General features: G+C 35.5%; 1 protein-coding gene across 1 annotated transcript in view; it reads left to right on the top strand.

Annotated features, from left to right (window-relative positions):
- Positions 1 to 3093: 3093 nt before the first annotated feature.
- Positions 3094 to 18864, top strand: part of KMT2C (lysine (K)-specific methyltransferase 2C) — a 127732-nt gene continuing 111961 nt past the window's right edge. The window contains exons 1-7 of the mRNA XM_012662137.1: positions 3094 to 3259; positions 5083 to 5197; positions 13507 to 13676; positions 14152 to 14303; positions 15360 to 15470; positions 16216 to 16293; positions 17643 to 18364. Coding sequence (XP_012517591.1) covers positions 3180 to 3259; positions 5083 to 5197; positions 13507 to 13676; positions 14152 to 14303; positions 15360 to 15470; positions 16216 to 16293; positions 17643 to 18364 — 1428 coding nt within the window. The 5' untranslated portion in view covers positions 3094 to 3179. The remainder of the gene's footprint in view (positions 3260 to 5082; positions 5198 to 13506; positions 13677 to 14151; positions 14304 to 15359; positions 15471 to 16215; positions 16294 to 17642; positions 18365 to 18864) is intronic.

Raw genomic sequence — 18864 nt, forward strand, 5'->3', positions numbered from 1 at the left:
ACAAAGGTGAATTGAATATCTGATAATTAGCTAAGTATTTTCCCCAATTTCTAAAAGTTTTTCTAGTGGGCAAAAAACAAAGATTAATTTTTAAATGTATATATTTTGAAATGGTAAATAGTGGCATTCTTTTAGTATTAAGAAAATAATTTACCCTATTATGTCCTTTCTCTAGAAAATGGATTAACTTCTGGCACTTCCATTTTTAGATTAATGATTTATTTTAAATAGCTATCAACTAAAGAGCCATTTAATAGTGAGTTTTAGAAATAAGTCCTTAATTAAAAATATATTTAATGATACTTGATTCATGTTAAGCAATTGGAGATACACAATTAAAAAGACAACATTCAAGTCCCTGTCCTTCAAGGTTCACGGTATTGTATTGTGATTAATGGATTATATAACAGAGTTTCTTTCTTTTCTTTTCTTTTTTTTCCTTCTCTTTTTTTTTGAGACAATTTTGCTCTGTCACCCCAGCTAGAGTGCAGTGGCAGGATCTTAGCTCACTGCAACCTCAAACTCCTGGGCTCAAACAATCCTCCTGCCTCAGCCTTCCAAGTAGCTGAAACTACAGGTGCATGCCACTATGCCTGGCTAATTTTTCTATTTTTTGTAGAGATGGAGTCTCACTCTTGCTCAGGCTAGTATGGAACTCCTGACCTCAAGTGATCCTCCTGCCTTGGCCTCCTAGAGTGCTAGGAATACAGGCGTGAGCCACTGGGCCCAGCCTATAGAAGTTTCTTCTCAGCATATGGGGGAAGGAATATTCAACAACTAAATGGGTATTCGGGTGTGCTAATAGGTATTCAGGAAATATGTCAGAGCAGTTTTGAAGGCCTTTTTGGAATGGGCTGGGGGCACAAGGGCACAGAATTTCAAGCAGAGGGAACAGAAGACAAAAGAGAGGCGTTGAACAAAAGACAGGCATTGAATAGCATGTTGTGCACTAGGTGCACAGCCAGCTGCTTGCTGTGATCAGGAAATGGTGGTTCTGAGATTCAGCTGGAAAGGAAGGTAAAGGCCTTTTTGCCCCATACTAGAAAATAATGATTTTTTTTTCTTTTAGGTGAAAAGGAGGTATTGGTGGATTTGTAATTTAAGCAGAGCTTAACAATTGGATTTGCATGTTTGAAAGATTGCTCTGGATGTGTAGAAGGTGATTTGGAGAGGAGGTCAGGAACATAAGGGGAATGATTCCATTCAGAAGATGCTGCAATTAGCAAAACAAAATAAGAGAAACTAACTGTACAAATACAGGGAAGAATAATGTATAGAAAGTAAGATTTGGTGTCTGGTTGGATGTGTTGGTCAGGGCTGAGTTAGGAGCCAAAAATGATGCCAAGGTTTCCTATTCTTAAGAAAAAAGGAAGATGTTTGGGTTTTTTTTTTTTTTTTAAAGTTTCATTTTAGAGCTGTTGAATTTGAATTTTTGTAGAACTTATGGTTGTAGAGCTCAAGTAAGTCCTGAAAATAAAGGTATGGGGTTTATTCTGGGGCTAGTAATAGAGATTTGGGAATCATGGCGGCATTTTATGACATGACATACGATGTGATCACACAGGGAATTAGAAAGAAAGAACAGATGAAATCCCAAGGAACTCCAGCATTTAGGATTGTGGACATACAAAAGCCAAAAAAGGTGTACGAGATGAAAGTATGGGAAACCTAGGGAGAAATGAGGTGAAAGTTGCTGTCACAGAAGCCAAAGAAAGGAAAATTTTAATGTGGGAGTGGCTAGTAATGTAAATGATGCCAAGTGCGAATAAGGCTGGGTCTAAAAAGTAACCAACCATTGGATTTCCTAGGGTCATTGGCAGCCTCTTCAAAATAGGGATGGTGAGTGCTGAGCCAGACTTCGAAGTGTAAGTCAGGGGTCCAGCTTGCAGTTCAAATTCCTGAGCCTGTTTTTGTACTGCCCTCAAAGGAGGAATTATTTTTTACATTTTTAAAGGACTGTAAATAAAAATAAAAAGTCTGTAGTACAGAGACTGCTATGGCTCACAAAGCCTAAAATATTTACTATTCAACCCTTTGCAGAAAAAGTTTGCTGACTCCTGGTATGAGTAAAAGGAATATATTATTACTGTGTTCCAAGATGCTTAACTGGGAAAGAAAGTAGAAAGTGCTTTTAGCCAAAGAAGAATAGATAGGACTGGCCAAATCTTCAAAAAACAAATGAACAAAAAAGGTTCATATCCTTTGTGATACTTGTTTAGATATAGGCATATTTGTATATATCATCTAAAATTGGTTTGATTTTATAATGTATTGTTTTCCTTCTTATAATACAAATGAGTTCAACTGTGTATTTGGCAAGGCAGTTTATTCTAACATTTATTTTTTGTTTTAGATAGTAAAAGAACTGTTAGAAAGTACATTTTCTTTTAGTCCACATTTTAGGGATAGATCATGTCCGTAATTATGTGGATTTTAGTGCTTTTATGACTGGAAATTAATAAAGAGGAACATAAATTTAGTATATGAAGTAATGTATTTGTGTTTAAAAATGTAGTTTCTATCTTTAATGTTCTACACAAGACATTTTCCAGTAATAAAAAAATTGACTATTTGATTTAAATAGTCTGTTTATGCTTAAGAAGCATCTTAATCTAATTGGTATTAACACTTCTTAATTTTGTTTCTTGACTTACCTGATTTTGTAATTTCAAAATATATTCAACATCCAAACACAGTATTTGTTGTACACTGTAAAGCATCCTCAACTGATATTTTTCTTGTTTGGTTCTTTCTAGCAAATACATATTGAGATTAACTAGGTGCCCAGCATTATCATTGGCATTAGGAATATAAAATTCAATAAGAACTGCTTATGATTGCAAGTAGATATAGGCACAAATAATTACAAAACTATATGATTAAATTTAATGTGGTTAAATTTAGATTAAATACACTGTAGTGTTTTTATTGAGACCTCATACTGATTGGATATCAGTTCAATGTGGATAACTTCAAATGTCTGAAAGGTTTACCATGTAAATTCCCTTCAAGTGATTTTAAACTGTAAAGTCAGAAAAAATATTAAATTCTTATACAACGATTTCATTGTTTTACTGTTAATTATAGCAAAGGAAGATGCAAACTGTGCAGTGTGCGACAGCCCGGGAGACCTCTTAGATCAGTTCTTTTGTACTACTTGTGGTCAGCACTATCATGGAATGTGCCTGGATATAGCGGTTACTCCATTAAAACGTGCAGGTTGGCAATGTCCTGAATGCAAAGTGTGCCAGAACTGCAAGTAAGTTTTAATTTCAATTCAAAAGTATGTATTGAGTTTAAGAGAGCCCCCATTATTAGGTGCTTAAGGTTTGTGTAATCTGATAAAAGTTGTTCATATTGCAGGTATATTCATTCAAACTGACTTCATCATACCTTAAAAAATTACTAGACATTAACATTTATATTATTTTGAGACAAGTCTAAACAAAACTAATTTTAATAATTTAAATTCCTCTGGTTGCCTAAAAAGCTAATTTAAATTTGCCAACAACTTTTATATAAATGTTATTTACAACTTAAAATAACCATTAATAAAATAAGGCAGCTTTTCTTGAGGGGCACCGGGGAGGAGATTTAATAGGAAAACAAACCTCTGATGACAGAAATTACTTATTGGAGTTGAGCCAAAAAATCAACGATGTGTTTGGATTTTCATCCAGGAAGGGCAATTTCTACTAAGACTATTGTTTTAATAAACTTTGTATTTATATCTATCTGTAAGACAGCTACCTTCAGTAGATCTGGTCACTATAATTCCAAAATGAAGTATTTTGTGGCATTTAAACAGCTGTAATGTGGTTCTCTTCTCCTATTTGTTGTATTCCATCCCTTGGTCATTTCTCTGATCTTTTCTGTGATTTACCCTTCCCTAGGATTCTAATTAGCATGATAATTTGGGAATATTAGAAGCATCTTCAGCAATCTTCTAATTGTTTACAAGTTAGGATTTTTGTAACCAGCAGGAATTATGCCCAGAGTTATGTGGAATAAATAAGACCATGTACCTTCATATTCTGATAAAAATTAGATAAAATATCAGTAAACATTTATTTGATATATTGTATCTCCTCTCAGTTTCTTGGGAAGGAATAAGACTACTTAAAGAAAGAGTGCTTGTCCTCCAAGATCTTTCCATGTAGTTGAAGAGAGAAAATAAGCAACTTTATATGAAGAGTTTGTTGAATTGAGTAACTGGAGGCCAACTGACCCATTTTCCTGTTTACTTCTATTTAGCCCCAGGTTTTATTCAGAGATTCCTCTCTCACCTCTTCTTGCATTCCCCATTTTTTCTTTCCCCCTCCTCTTGAATTAAATTCTTAGTTTCTGAGAATGATTAATAGCCACAAATCAAGGCAGAGATTGAGTTTTAGATCAGAGGCCCAATCTTTAGGGGCAGGAGAATGTTTAGAGAAAGGTTTTAGGTTTTCACCGATAATTTTTAATAATTATGGCAAAGTTATTTTAAAATACATATTATGTAGTACTTGTTGCCTAATGGACATTCTAAGCTCTTGAACCAGCATTATATTCAATTCTCACAGTAATCTTTGATTATTATTCCCATTTTATACCTGAAACTCAGAGAGCTAAAATCTAAGTTGTTAAGAGTGGCACAGCTAGAAAACCGCAGTCTGAATACAAATACAGTTGCGGTGCCAAATCTGATCCTCTTTACATTATATGACATCTTTCCAATTCACCATGCCAAGATCTGTTCCTTTCCACACAGTGTCACCTAGCAGTTACAATTCCTTCTCCCCCAACATGATGGGTATTAGATGTTTAGAAAGTAAAGATCAGAGGTTATTCATCTTGCCTTAACCCCTCCTCCTTTGCAGGAATCCTAAAATGACTAAACCAAGTTAACCATAGGTGAGCATTGAGTGCGAATAATCCTTTAGGTACCCATGGTAGGGGGTTGCCTCTATCATCTGTGCAGATAAAGCATACTGAGGGATTTATGAACTGTGCAGTTCCCAGGACTGATTATTTTCATGACTACTTATGTTACAAAACATAAGTTTAAAGATAAGGCATCATTAATGCTATCTTATTTTTTAGACAATCGGGAGAAGATAGCAAGATGCTAGTGTGTGATACGTGTGACAAAGGGTATCATACTTTTTGTCTTCAACCAGTTATGAAATCAGTACCAACCAATGGCTGGAAATGCAAAGTAAGTTGTTTATTTTTTTAAGAAAAATATCCTTTGAATGTTTTATATGGAGAGCAGACAAATCGGATACCTATACAGATCTATACGTTACCATCAACTTTTTACGGAACAGCTTTATTAATTGACGTACAGTAAACTGCACAAATTAAAAGTCTGTAGTTTGATAATGTATATACCCATGAAACCACCATCATCTTCAAGATAATAAACATAGTCATGACCCCCAGAAGTTTCCTAGTACCTCCTGGCATTCCCTTCTTCCTGGCTGTTCAAACCCTTCTGTCTTCCCAGTTTGCTTTCTCTCACTATAGATTAGCGTTCGCTTTCTAGAATTTTATATAAATGCCATCGTATAGCATATACTCTTTTTTTGGCCTGGCGGCTTTAATTCAATGTAATTATTTTGAAGATTCATCCATATTGTACAGATCAGTAGTGATTCTTTTTTTATTACAGATTGGTGGAGATACCACAATTTGTTTATTGAATCACCTGTTGGTGAACATTTGGGTTGTTTGCAATTATGGGCTATTACAAAAAAATGCTGTTATGAACTTACTAACTAACTCAGCTTCTTCCCATCCAGGGTGTGGTATTCAGAGGGTGGTGGGGGTGGGGGTGGAGGTGGAGGTGGAGTGGGGGGTGGTAGAGATAGTCCCTGGAATCCAAGGTGTTTTAGGTGGCTTCCAAGCTTAGGCTTCCTGGGCTGCTGGGGCCACTAGGAGTGGGGTTTTTCCTGGAGCTAGGAAGGGTGTGGTGGCCTGCAGGAGGGAGAGGCCCAGCACTTCTCTTGGTCGGGGCTGGGCATCCTTGCCCTGCTTTGAACTACGTTTTCAAGTGCATTTCAGATGTCTTTTCAAGTGAGGAGGGGGAGGGCTCTGGAAAGGAGGGCAATGTGGGCAGAGCTGCAGGTCCCAGGGGAGGGACTGGGAGGATGCATTCCTATACTCCGCCCCTGCCAGTGAGTATTGGCACCTGGAACTGGAAGCAGAGTTCACCAGGTTCTAAGGCTGTCCTCAACTAGTTCTATTAGACCGGGGATTGAGGGCAGGGAAATTTCTCATCTGGGGAGCAAAGAGCCTGTAGGTAATTGTGCTCAGATTTGGCTGCCTGGGAGGTGGGGCTTGAGGGCTGAAGAACTGTGAGGAGCTTGGGCCTGCTTTCTCAGGCTCCCTGGCTTGAATGAGGTGAGGAGGTGCTTACTAGTTCTCTCTTGGTTTTCTGGCTAAGGAAAAAGTCCTGCTGTTTGACAGATTTGTGTATTTATACTTTTATATTCACTCATACCTCTATTTACCTTTTTACTTTTCTGGAATATGAAGTTGAGTTCGTAATTCGTTTTTGTTTTTTTTTTGTTTTTTTTTTTTTGCCTTTCCTAAAGAAAAAATAATATTTAAGACTATAAAATCACCTTTGATTATATCTGTGGCTGCAACCAAATTTATTGAAATTTTATATATGTATATACCTGACCTAATAGCTTCTTTTTTTAAGTTGTGCTGAAGCATGCTAATTTCTTCTTTAATTGCATTTAATTGGAATTTAACCAGTGTAGGATTTTTTAATAAATGCTTTGATACTTTAAAGTGACTTTTTAGAGGTGTAACATATGCTTATTAAGTTAGATGAAGTCCTTTTACCTTATTTTCTGACTAGTTGCTTCAACAGATTGATAAAATTGACCTCTAAAATTGTTCCTATCAGCTTCTCCTGTTTTTTATTTTTTTAACAAAACATTTTGTGGCTGTCGTTTAGCACGTAGGTCAGGCCAGTGTTAATATGTTGTGCTTTTTATCAGTATAAAATTATTCTTTATGTGGTCTAATGACTTGTGGGAGGGCACAAGATATTTTGCTTTGCGTGGCACTATGGCCACATACAGGTGTTAGTTTACCAATTGAATGTTATTTTTTCACATTCTTTTATTTTAGATTCTTCTGTTGTTTTAAATGTCTTTTGGAAAGTTTAATAGAGCTGACTATTTAGACTGATGGTGGTAATTGAAATGCTTGGCTATTTTAAGGCAAACTTGTTTTTTTAATTTCCTTTCTCTATTCCTTTTACTGCCTGCAATGATTTGCAATTCAGAATCTTTTATGACTGTAAATGATGTTGAAAAACAGAAATTTTCTCTTCTACTCCCCATTGAAAGTAAAGTTTTTGCTTCTCTTTTTTCCTCTCTGACTTGATTAAGTCAACCCAGGCTGTAGACCTTGTCACTTTTTCATTGCAAAGAAATGTTTCCTCTACTAATTCCAACTGCACCCTCAACCTTTTGAAGTCTTGGTTATGATGTCCTTTAAAAAAGAATTGTCTGCCGGTCCGAAGGTAGTGAGTTACCTCATTTGATTGTTCAGAGTCAGTTACAGATTGAACTCCTTGTTTTACTCTTTCTCCCCTTCTCACTACTGCACTTGACTAGTCTTAAAAAATATATATTTTTAAAAAATGGTCAATTTTCTGAAATCCTGCATATCTAAAAGAGAGTGTTCCTGTCAGACTGCCACAAGAACTTGGTTTGGTATGATGTTTGTATTACAACTTTTTGATACTCTGAAAACATTTTTTTCTCCCAGAGCTTTCCCAGTTTTTGGTATCATAGAAGAAAAATCTTTTTAAAAAAAATTTTACTTCATCATAATCCTTTTTTCGGCTTGAAAACTTTGGGATCGTTACTTAGTTTGCTTCCACGGTGTGTCTCTGACAGTGATTCTACAGTAATTAGCTTTGCCTGGAACTTGTTGAGCAACATAAGTCTCAAGTCAGGCTCATTTGAAGGTCTGGAAAAGTGGGGGTTTTTTTTGGTTTGTTTTTACATTTTTATTTGCTTTTTAAAAAATTTAATATTTGTTTCCTGCTTCTAATTCATTATCTTCTTAGTTACGTTTTTCATTATCTTGTAGAATTTCTAGCGAATTCTGGGTGTCTTAGCTTGTTCTGACTTCCCTTTTGTCTGCTCTCTTACTAATTTGCTCTCTAATAATCTATTCTTTTTCAGAGTGACAGGATTATACATAATTCTTAGAACACTAATGCATACTTAATCTTTTTATTCTGTTCTATGGAGGCACTATAGTATGGTTGTTAAAATCGGGCTGTGGAATCAAATTCCAGCTTTTTCAGTTACCAAATACATGATCAATGGCCAGTAATTTTACCTCCGTAAGTCAGTGTATAGAATGTTAATAGCAGTTACCTCACAGGGATGTTGGATTTGATCAAGAGATGCAACGTGCCCAGCATAATGCCCAATACAGAGTAAATACCCAGACGGTCATCGTGGAGTTATTCATAGGAAGCTTTATCCTCTGAACAGTTTGAAGAATGATCTTTTTCCTCTGCTGTTAAATTCTTCCATAGTTCTCTGTAGTCTTGAGTCATAATTTGCTCATTTATTTAACATTTGAGGGCTTACTGTGTGTGGCCTTCACTGTTGTGGAGGCTGGAGTTGTGGGGCAATTAGGTGTGCCCTAAGGGGGCGTGAGTCTAGTGGAGCTGGAGTGAGGGTGATCTTTTCAGGATCTTTGTTGTATGTCAGTCATTGTCAGGTAGATTTCTTTTTCCTATTTCTCTCTCAAGAGTGCCTGTTTGTTGGTATATTATACATTTTAAAAATGTTTTTATTTGGAAATAGTTCAACCTTTAAAAGTTGGAAAAAATAAAAATAATACCTATATGCCATTTACTTAGGTTCATCTATTGTTAGCATTTCATTATCATTGTGCATGCCTTCTTTCATTCTGTATGTGGGTGTCTGTGTCTCTATCAGTCTGTCCCCCTCCTCACTCCGATCCTAAGAGGGCGTGTTACACCGGGCCCCCCTCACCCCTAAGTATTTCAGTGTTATTTCCCAATAGCAGGAATATTCCAACATAGTTACAGTACTATTATCAGCTTCATGAATTTACACCAGTACATATTTTCATCTCATCTGCTCTCCATATTCCATTGTGTCTCTTTATCTAATGTCCCACATAGCACCCCTCTCCCTGCCCTCCCCCCCGCCGCTGGGATCTGATCTAGGAATAGATATTGCATTTAGTTGTCATGTCTCTTTTGCCTTTTTGTGTGTGTGTGTGTGTGTGTGTGTGTGTGTGTGTGTGTGCGCGCGCGCGCGCACACACACAGTGCTCATCTGCCCTCCTAGGAATCACCTGGTCAGGCTGTTTAAATTTCCCACCTCCCTTGTATCTAATCAAACAGTATGTGAGGAGATACTTTATGACCATGAAGATACCTTGCACCTCCTCAGAATTTCCTCATAGATTTTAGAAACCATTGCCTGATGCCATTTTGACTTGTTGGTTGCAAAACAATGCATTGCCAACTCTAGCACTCCCTCCACACTTGCCAGTCAACCCTCTGCTTTCTTTTGTAAGCAGCAACTCTCCCTTCTTCCACGTGTTAAATTTATTTATTATTGATATTGACTCATGAATTCATTCTATTTTCAATTATTTGTAATTTATTACCTAATTATTTTTGTGCTCAAATTGTCCCATATTTTCCATTGTTTGCTCCTTAAAGCTGACATCTATGTCCTTGTGTCATTCCCTTACCATTTATTTTAACCCTTCATTTTTTTTTTTTTTTTTGGTATAACAAGATGTTCTAAGCTCATCTTATACCTCCCTACCCCTGCCCTGGAATCAGTCTACTTTTAATATGTAGCCCAGGCTCCTTTAGTGGGGAACGGGTGCTCGGTGTGCTCATTGCTACTGGAGGGTGTTTGCTTTTTGACCCTTTCAGCGGACAGGGCTAGGAAATACATACATATATGTACACTTACATATGCACATATATACAGATATATGTACATACGCATGAATATCCATGTGCTTGTGTGTGTATATATGTGTACACACACACATAATTTAGAAATAATGAATTTATACCAGTACCTCCACTTCTGATCTCTCCCCACTAAGTTCTTTGCCTTCTCCCATTCTTGCATGTCTATTCTATGGTAAAAATCCTGGGTTCCATCATCAGCACATTTATTCAGCTGCTGAATTCAAAAAGCAAATCTCCTTCAGCTGGCTATCGGTAATCGGTTTTATTTACCTTTCTTTCCTTACAGGACATCAAAGTTGTATAAAAAGTTCTACTTTGAGAATTGTCATTCCTCCTGTTTATCACTTATACCTCTTGGAAGTAACTAACTTCATTGTTTTCTGGTTTATCCTTCCTGTAATTTTTTCCCCTAAGAATAAACAGATATATTTGTGCTCTTTTTTACTTCCTTGAAATGAAGGTAGCGTTCTTTCTCTGGACTTTTGCATGTTGCTTTTTTCATGTAATGCAACTTGGAAAGCACTTCGTATCAGTTCATAGAGATCTTCACATTCTCCTTTTAAACAACTGCCTAATACTCCATTGTGTATCTGTGCTATAGTTTATTCAACCAATATCTTATGGATGTTTAGATAGTTTCCAGTATTTTGCATTACATTTGCATTAATTAGTTTTATTAGATGTCAAGTTCCCTTTCATGGGGCTTGTGGCGGTCTGCATTGCTGCCAGCAATGTATGAGCAAACTTCTTTTCCTATCTTTGCCAACGAAGTCTTGTTCAGCTTTTGAATGTTTGTGTGTCTTATGGGTGAAAAATGATATCCGAATGTAGTTTTAATTTTTATTTCTCTCGTGAGTGAAGTTGATCATTTTTTCACGTTTAAAGGTCAGTTTTTATTTCTTCTTGTGAATTGTCTTTTCATGTGTTTGGCCTGTTACTGAAGATTTTGGTATATTTTCTCTGATTTAAGAATTCTTTATAAATATAAGATCTTTAGCTATGCTACGATGCAAATATTTTCTTTCAGTTTGTCTTTTGTACTTTGCTGCCGTTATTTTTTTGCCATGCAAAAGTTTATTTTTATGTAGTCAGATTTATTGGTCTTCTATTTCTTCTGGATTTTCGAGTGATATTTAGAAAGCCTTTCCCTACACTGAGGTTGTAGAGCAGTTCATACATTCTTTAGGATTTGCATTGTGTTAATTTTTTACATTTAGATCACTAATCCATTTGGAGTTGATGTTTGTGTATGGTGTGAGTATTTTTTTCCAATTGGCCATTCATTTTTTCAAAAACTATTCATTAAAAAGACTGTCTTTGCCCCAGTCACTAGAGATTACATACTAAGAGTTTTAGATTAGGTTGATTTTATATCTGGAACTTCTGTTCCACTGATCTGTCTATTCGTGCACCAATACCATAGTGTTTTAATTACAGTGGCTTTGTAGTATCTGGTAATGTCAGTCCCTTTCAGAGCTTTTCCTTTTCACATGTTTCCTAGCTATTCTATTTTTCCATATGAACTTTAGAATCAATTTATCTAGCTCCCTTATAAACCTCATTGGAATTTTTATTGGAATCACATTAAATTTATTAATTGATTTAGGAGAATTGGCATCTTCATGATGGTGTCAAGATGTCCTGAGCAAGAACAAGGGATGTCTTTTGTTCAAGTCTAGTTTTGTGTCTTTTGGGTGTTTTATAAATTTCTTCATATAGATTTTGAACATTTCTTAAGCTTATTCTTAAATATTTATTTTGTTGCAGTTATAAATGGGGCTTTCTCATTCTCTATATTCTTTAACTGGTTATTTATATGTGAATTCTGTTGAATTTTGCATGCTAATTTTATGTCCTACTACTTTGTTGAATTCTTTTATTGAATTTATGATCAATTTTCTAGGATTTTCCAAGTATACTACCTTGTCATTTACAAATAGTTTTATTTCTTTTCCTAGTTTTAGCCTGTGTTTTCGCTTGTTTCAATGTTTACATTGGCTCTAGAACCATGTTAAAATAGCGGAGATGGTAGGCATTCTTGCTTTGTTCCTGGCCTTAGTAAGAATGCATCTAGGATTTCCCTATGTAATAATATGTCACCTTTAGAATGGAAGTATTTTTGTTGGTTGCATTAGGGAATACCTATCCATTTTTATTTTTCTCAAGAGTTGTTTTTTTTTTTTTTTAGGAATAGGTTTCGATTTTTTTCCAAAGACTGTTTTTTAGCATCTACTGAAATATTTTTCTCCTCAGATCTATTAATATGTTAAACTTTATAAATATTCAACATCCTTGCATTTCTATAAACCCCACCTGGACATAATTTATTATTATTATTTTATTTATTTATTTTTTTCCAGACAGAATCTCACTCTGTTGCCTAGGCTCGAGTACAGTGGCATCATCATAACTCACTGCAACCTCAAACTCCTGGGCCGAATTGATCCTTTTGCCTCAGCTTCCTGAGTAGCTGGGACTACAGGTGCACATCACCATGCCCAGCTAATTTTTTCTATTTTTCGTAGAGACAGTATCTCTTTCTTGCTCAGGCTGGTCTCCAACTCCTGAGCTTAAGCAATTTTCCATCCTCGGCCTCCCAGAGTACTAGGATTATAGGTGTGAGCTACTGCGCCCAGCTATTATTTTCTTAATGTGGTATTAGAGACTATTTGGTAATATTTTATTTAGGATTTTTGTATCAGTATTGTTAAGTGCATTCATTTTTAATCTGTAAAACTAGCAGATCTATGGTTACTGCTAGTTTATCTTTTTGAGTGAGCATCTCTTTTATATCAACCCAAGAGCTCAAAATGATAGTTACTTTTTATTTGTGTTTTAGTTTGGAAAGTAGGGGTGGGTAATAAGAGCCCCGCAACTTACTGGTCTTGTGCTCAGGATTTTAAGGCTGACTAGCTCATAACCACAGAGGAGGATTTGGCTGGCCTTGTATTATACTTCATAAACAGTTCTACTTTGGTAAGGATAGGGCCACTCTTTATTCTGAAAACGTGAGGAGCCATCATTGGATTTTGATGTGGAATGATTATTTTCAAACACCAAGTTATGTGGAGTAGGTCATGCTATTTAGTAAGAGTCTTTGTTTGTAGTTCCTAATCTACCATGAAGTGAGTGGAATACTGTAACAGCACCATTTTGCTTTCTGCAATAGTGGGTTGAGTAGACTTACTCCACAAAACTCACTTCCTGATCCTGGGATGGTTCCGTTTTGAAGTTTGGGTTGCTGTGTTCTTGGTTTTTCTTTCTTTCACATTTATGTTTTCCTCCATGTCCCTGTCCCTTTTTACATTTTCCTGCAGGTTTTTGTGCAGATTTTGTGAGGTCACATCAGACATTCAAAACTAACTAACTTTTTAAAAGTATAAATTGGTGTTGGGAAAACAAAAGCTTAATGTATAATCCTCTAATGATTCGTTGGTTTTAAAAAGGTTTATATGAGAATGGTGTTTACAAATGCATAACAAACTTTTTTTGTTTTTATTTTTCCTGGTGTTTAGAATTGCAGAATATGCGTAGAGTGTGGCACACGGTCTAGTTCACAGTGGCACCACAATTGCCTGATATGTGACAATTGTTACCAACAACAGGATAACTTATGTCCTTTCTGTGGGAAGTGCTATCATCCAGAATTGCAGAAAGACATGCTTCATTGTAATATGTGCAAAAGGTAAGAAAATACAGTTATTCCATTTACTTCCATTTATTTGTTTTGTTGATTGTTTTATCCATGTGATCATTTGGCCTACCATTTAACTTTGAGCTTCTAAGCTTTTATCACTTCAGTAGTCTCTTCAGTACTGAGTACTGTTATAGATGGAATTAAGTTATGTTTTTGAGTGTTTCAAAGGCATGAGGAAGTAAATGGGCAAAAGTTAGTACCAGACCAGAAATGAGCACTAAGAGGGAAAAGTAAAGAGGAAATATCTTTAAAATGTGGGAGTAAAAATATATTAACACCTCTAATGACATCCACAAATGCCAGCTCCTTTTTAAAAACCTTTGTAGTCACAAACCTCTATAATCTTTCTTCTCTCATCCTTAATTAACCCTTCTCATATCTGGCTTTTCACCAATTGCCTCCCCTTTTCCTGGATATTAATGTGACTTTAGAAATTTTTATTTAAATATACTTATCACTGCAGATGGGTTCACTTAGAATGTGACAAACCAACAGATCATGAACTGGATTCTCAGCTCAAAGAAGAGTATATCTGCATGTATTGTAAACACTTAGAAGCTGAGATGGATCCATTACAACCAGGTGATGAAGTGGAGATGGCTGAACTCACTACAGGTAAACTTGAGAATATTTATTTTTTTTATAATGCTGTGCCAACCAGTCATCAGTACATTACTTTTATCAGAATGAGGGAATACCGTGTATCAGATCCCATTCTATTCCCAATTTCTCAAACTTTAAATGTAACTTGTTATCTTGGTCATCTCTGAATCTGATGGCTAAAATCTAATATAGCTTCTTTACGATAATCCTCTTAATATTTGAATTTCGTGTCTAGTTTGCTTTTCATTTGTGTGTGTGTGCATGTGAGCGTGTTTGTTTTCTGAGGAGATGGTGTTGCATTCTGTCACCCCAGCTGACATACAGTGGCGTGATCATAGCTCACTGCAGGCTCCAACTCCTGGACTCAAGTGATCCTCCTCTTGCCTCAGCCTCCCAAGTATCTGGGGCTACAGGCATTTGCCACCATGCCTGGCTAATTTTTTAATTTTTGGTAGGGTCTGGGTCTTGCTATGTTGCTCAGGGTGTCATTTGTATTCTTTAGACTGACATTGGAAGTTCCCCAACCTTTGGATATTTGACCTAGTTGGTTCAAAATAATCTGGGTTATTTTGCTCAAAACAAATTTAAGTTTTGTAGCATCCTTCTTAAATGTTAATTATCACCTCTTGAGCCCAAGGTTTTGTGCAGGTATGGAAGATTTTTAATAGTATCCTGCTGTTATAAACATAGTGGCAAGATTCTTAAAAGGTAAAGAAAAAAGACCTGCTTACCAGATTGTTTTCCATTTTCATCAGTATGATTGGCAACTTTGACAAAAGTTCTATTTTATCATCTGCAAGGGATTTAAGTAGAAGCATCTTAATTACTCACCTTTCGTTTCCAGGATGCCATCAGTATACAGTTGTGAAATATCCTTTTAATGTATTATAATTTTCATGTTTTTTAAAATGTGAGTATATATTTGATTCAAAACAGAAAAATCTGAAGAAAAACTTCTAGCATTTTTGTGATAATTTACCCTCACTAGAACAAAGCCATAATTGTTGACTTAATTAACAAAACTGAAAAACTCATTCTGAGCTAAAGAATAAATAATTTTCTGTTCAGATAACAATGAGATGGAGATTGAAGGACCTGAAGACCAGGTGGTATTTTTGGAGCAAGCCGTTACTAAAGATGTCAATGGTCAGGAATCCACACCTGGAATTGTTCCAGATGGTAAGAATGTTTGTATAATGGAAGATGTGTATATATGTGTATATATGATGAATATATGAATATTTGCTAAAACTGAGTACCCTTCGTAAAAGTTAACCAAGATAGAATCACTTAGGAAATTGTTAAGAGAATAACTTTTTAAGCAAGATGATCTTAGGCAGAAATTAATAGGAGAAATGGCGTGCATATATTTGTAGTTCAGCTGTTATCTAGACTTAATCATAAGTGCGTACTTTGTTTAGGGATCAAGTGATTTTCATTAAAAAGCAATTTGTATTTTTCTTGCTTTAGTTATACTTGTAATTGCTAACTCAGAGCTGTTGCTGATTGGGAAATGTTTCATGCTGAGATAATGAAAAATTTATTGTGTTAGATTGTCTCAACCGTCCTTTTGAGGGTTTTTCCATTATTTCGATGATATTTCAGTTAAGCTTTTTGCAATACATATTCATAATAGCTATTACTGTATTTGAAGACTTGGAATTAATGAGAGACTATGTTGGGGCAAACTATTATAATCACAGGTTCATCCAAAAGTCTTCGGTAGTGTATATAAAAATTGTATGTTAAATTATATTGTTTGAGTGTGTACATAAAAAGGCACTGAGATATTTTGAAATTTGCTAAGTTCACATATAACAACTCTCATTAAAAGTTATATTTCACAATGATGTAAAGTGAAGAAAAGCAGTGTTAGAGAAATTTTGACTCCTTGCTAGACATTCCATAAATGTGTTATTCATAGAAGTTGAAATCCACACTGAAGAGCAACAGAAGAGTAATCCACCAGAAAGTCTTGACACGGATGGTCTTCTCACTTCTGGTAAGCAGTATGTTCATAATGTCTAATTTGACTGAGTCACAAGATAATGCCTTTATGGTTGCTATGCAGATTCAAGTCACTGTCCGTTAAATTAACTTTTCGAGTAAATTATCCCCAAGGCATTTTGCAGTTATACGTATACACATTACAGTAACTAGATCTTTTAGTAAAGTAATTTTTTTCTTGAAAAGAATTAGCAATGGATCTAAAGGAGATTAGTTCCTCTAGAAAGGGTTTTTGTGTATAAAAATGTTTAGTACTGTCAGATCTGTTATTTGGTGTTTTTCCTTTATTCTCAACTGTATTCTTTCAGTAAAGTAAAGCAGGAACGAAAAGTGAGATTTCATTCTGATACTGGAACACAGATAAATGTTAGTCAACTGATTGGTAAATAGTAATTGAGGAAATTAGTGTCTTTATTAATATAACTTAAAAATTACCTTGAGGGCATTTGGAATAAGTGCCCTTTTGTCTTTAGTGGTCCTACTTTATACAGCCATTTATGGCTCATGTCAGTTGGACCTCTAACTTTACTCTTAAGTAAGATTGGGTTAAAAGTTTAACACACTGGTTAAAATTTACCAGTCAGTGACTATATATATTTCTGATAGATTTGCTAAGATTGGTCTCCTAGGTTGCAGATAATGAAGAAGAAGAAGGGTTATATCCAAAAATGTATTGGGTAGGTTGGCAGGCACAGCTAAGCAAGATAAGCCTTGGTGGTTAGTAAATCTTTTCTGTGTGTCCATTACTTACTTGAGTCTACAGCAGCTTTTTTTTTTTAATTTTATTTCAGCATATTGTGGGGGTACAGATGTTTAGGTTACGTATGTTGCCCTTGGGGGCCCCCCCCACAAGTCCTAGCTTCAAGCATATCCATCCCCCAAATGGTACGCATTGTACTCTTTGTGTATGCACATACCTGTCCCCCCCCCCCCTTTCCTACAGCAGCTTTGTTATAGCCGGTGTCTGCTATTGGAAAATATTCTTGCATTGTAGAGGAGTATTCACTTTTTAACTTGAGCAACTCACATAATATCACTTATCTTCATTTTCCTAGCCGTAAAGTGAGTATTATTACTTTACCCACATAATTTTCAATCAATTTGTAAGTATTTATATTGTGAAACATAATATCCTGTTAAAACCATGTTTTCATAAGGTTTTATGGTCTGTGACTGATTCTAATCCATAAATCATGTGTATTTGTTACCTTAATGATTACCTTTTTAAATGAATATCTTCTGATTTAAGTCATGGTGTTTTACTAAATGTCTTCTGTGTATTCCTAATTAGAAATTTTTAAATTTGTATGTACATTAACATAACAAATATTCTGAATTTTATAGAATCATCCTCAAACAAAATGAATTCTGAATTGGAAAATCAGATTTCTCATGAAGTTAATAGCGAAAAAATGGAAATGTCTTCTAAAGTGATGCATACTTGTGATGAAGATCAAAATGAAGACAAAATGGAAGTGACAGAAAACATTGAAGTCATTACACACCAGATCATTGTGCAGCAAGAGGAGCTGCAGTTGTTGGAGAAAACTAAATCAGTGGTATCTAAAGAAGAATCATGGCTTCCAAAATTAACCATTGAATCTGTTACTGTTGTTGCACCAGAAACCTTAGTTCCCCCACATGAGGAAAGTACTTCATTATGTTCTAAGAAACAGTTGCTTATAGAAAGGATACAAGAAGAAGTGGAAAAGAAAGAACATTCTGAATTTCCTGCTGGGTTTATGGACTTTGAAATGACTCCTGCAATTGAGAGTTGTGTGAAAGATGGTTCATGTCGAGGAGACAAATCTACAAAATTATCATCTGAGTCAGAGTCGTCATTTTCATCATCAGCAGACATAAGCAAAGCAAATATGTCTTCCTCTCCAACACTGTCTTCAGACTTACCTTCACATGAAATGCTGCACAGTTACCCTTCAACTCTCAGTTCTTCTGCTGGAAACATCCTGCCAACAACATACATCTCAATCACTCCAAAAATTGGCATGGGTAAACCAGCTATTACCAAAAGAAAATTTTCTCCTGGTAGACCACGGTCCAAACAGGTAGGGTGATTTTTAATGGTGCTGACAGAAAAGATACTGGAACAGCTATATAAAATAAGGCGTGTGTGTAGCTTTGATTTGGACAGCAACTTTTTCTGTCCTTGGGTGGAACTTAGATATAATGTTGACTGGTGTTTTGGCCATGCATTTAAAAATGCTGTTAATGAAGAACGTCATTTCTTAAACTTGAAGTGATCTTACTTGGAATTTCAAATTAGTTGGGACAAAAATTCTATCTACTGATACAATTTGTAATAGAAAGCACTTTAAAAAATGTTCTGTGCCACAGTAACAGTAGTCTTAAAAAAAAAACAAAACGAAGTTTTGGGTATATAGTAACTAACATTTATTATTCCCCTCTAATATATTTGCTTATTGATATTATCCATTGTGTATGTTTTTAACTACATAAATATCAACATTTATGAAGGGGATTTTTTTCCCCCCAAGTAGGACTTCTTTCAGTAGTTTCATGGACCAAAACAAATAAATAAATAAAT

Source organism: Propithecus coquereli, unplaced genomic scaffold (genome assembly GCF_000956105.1).
Source record: "Propithecus coquereli isolate 6110/MARCELLA unplaced genomic scaffold, Pcoq_1.0 Scaffold75, whole genome shotgun sequence".
In the NCBI taxonomy this organism is placed as follows: Eukaryota; Metazoa; Chordata; class Mammalia; order Primates; family Indriidae; genus Propithecus; species Propithecus coquereli.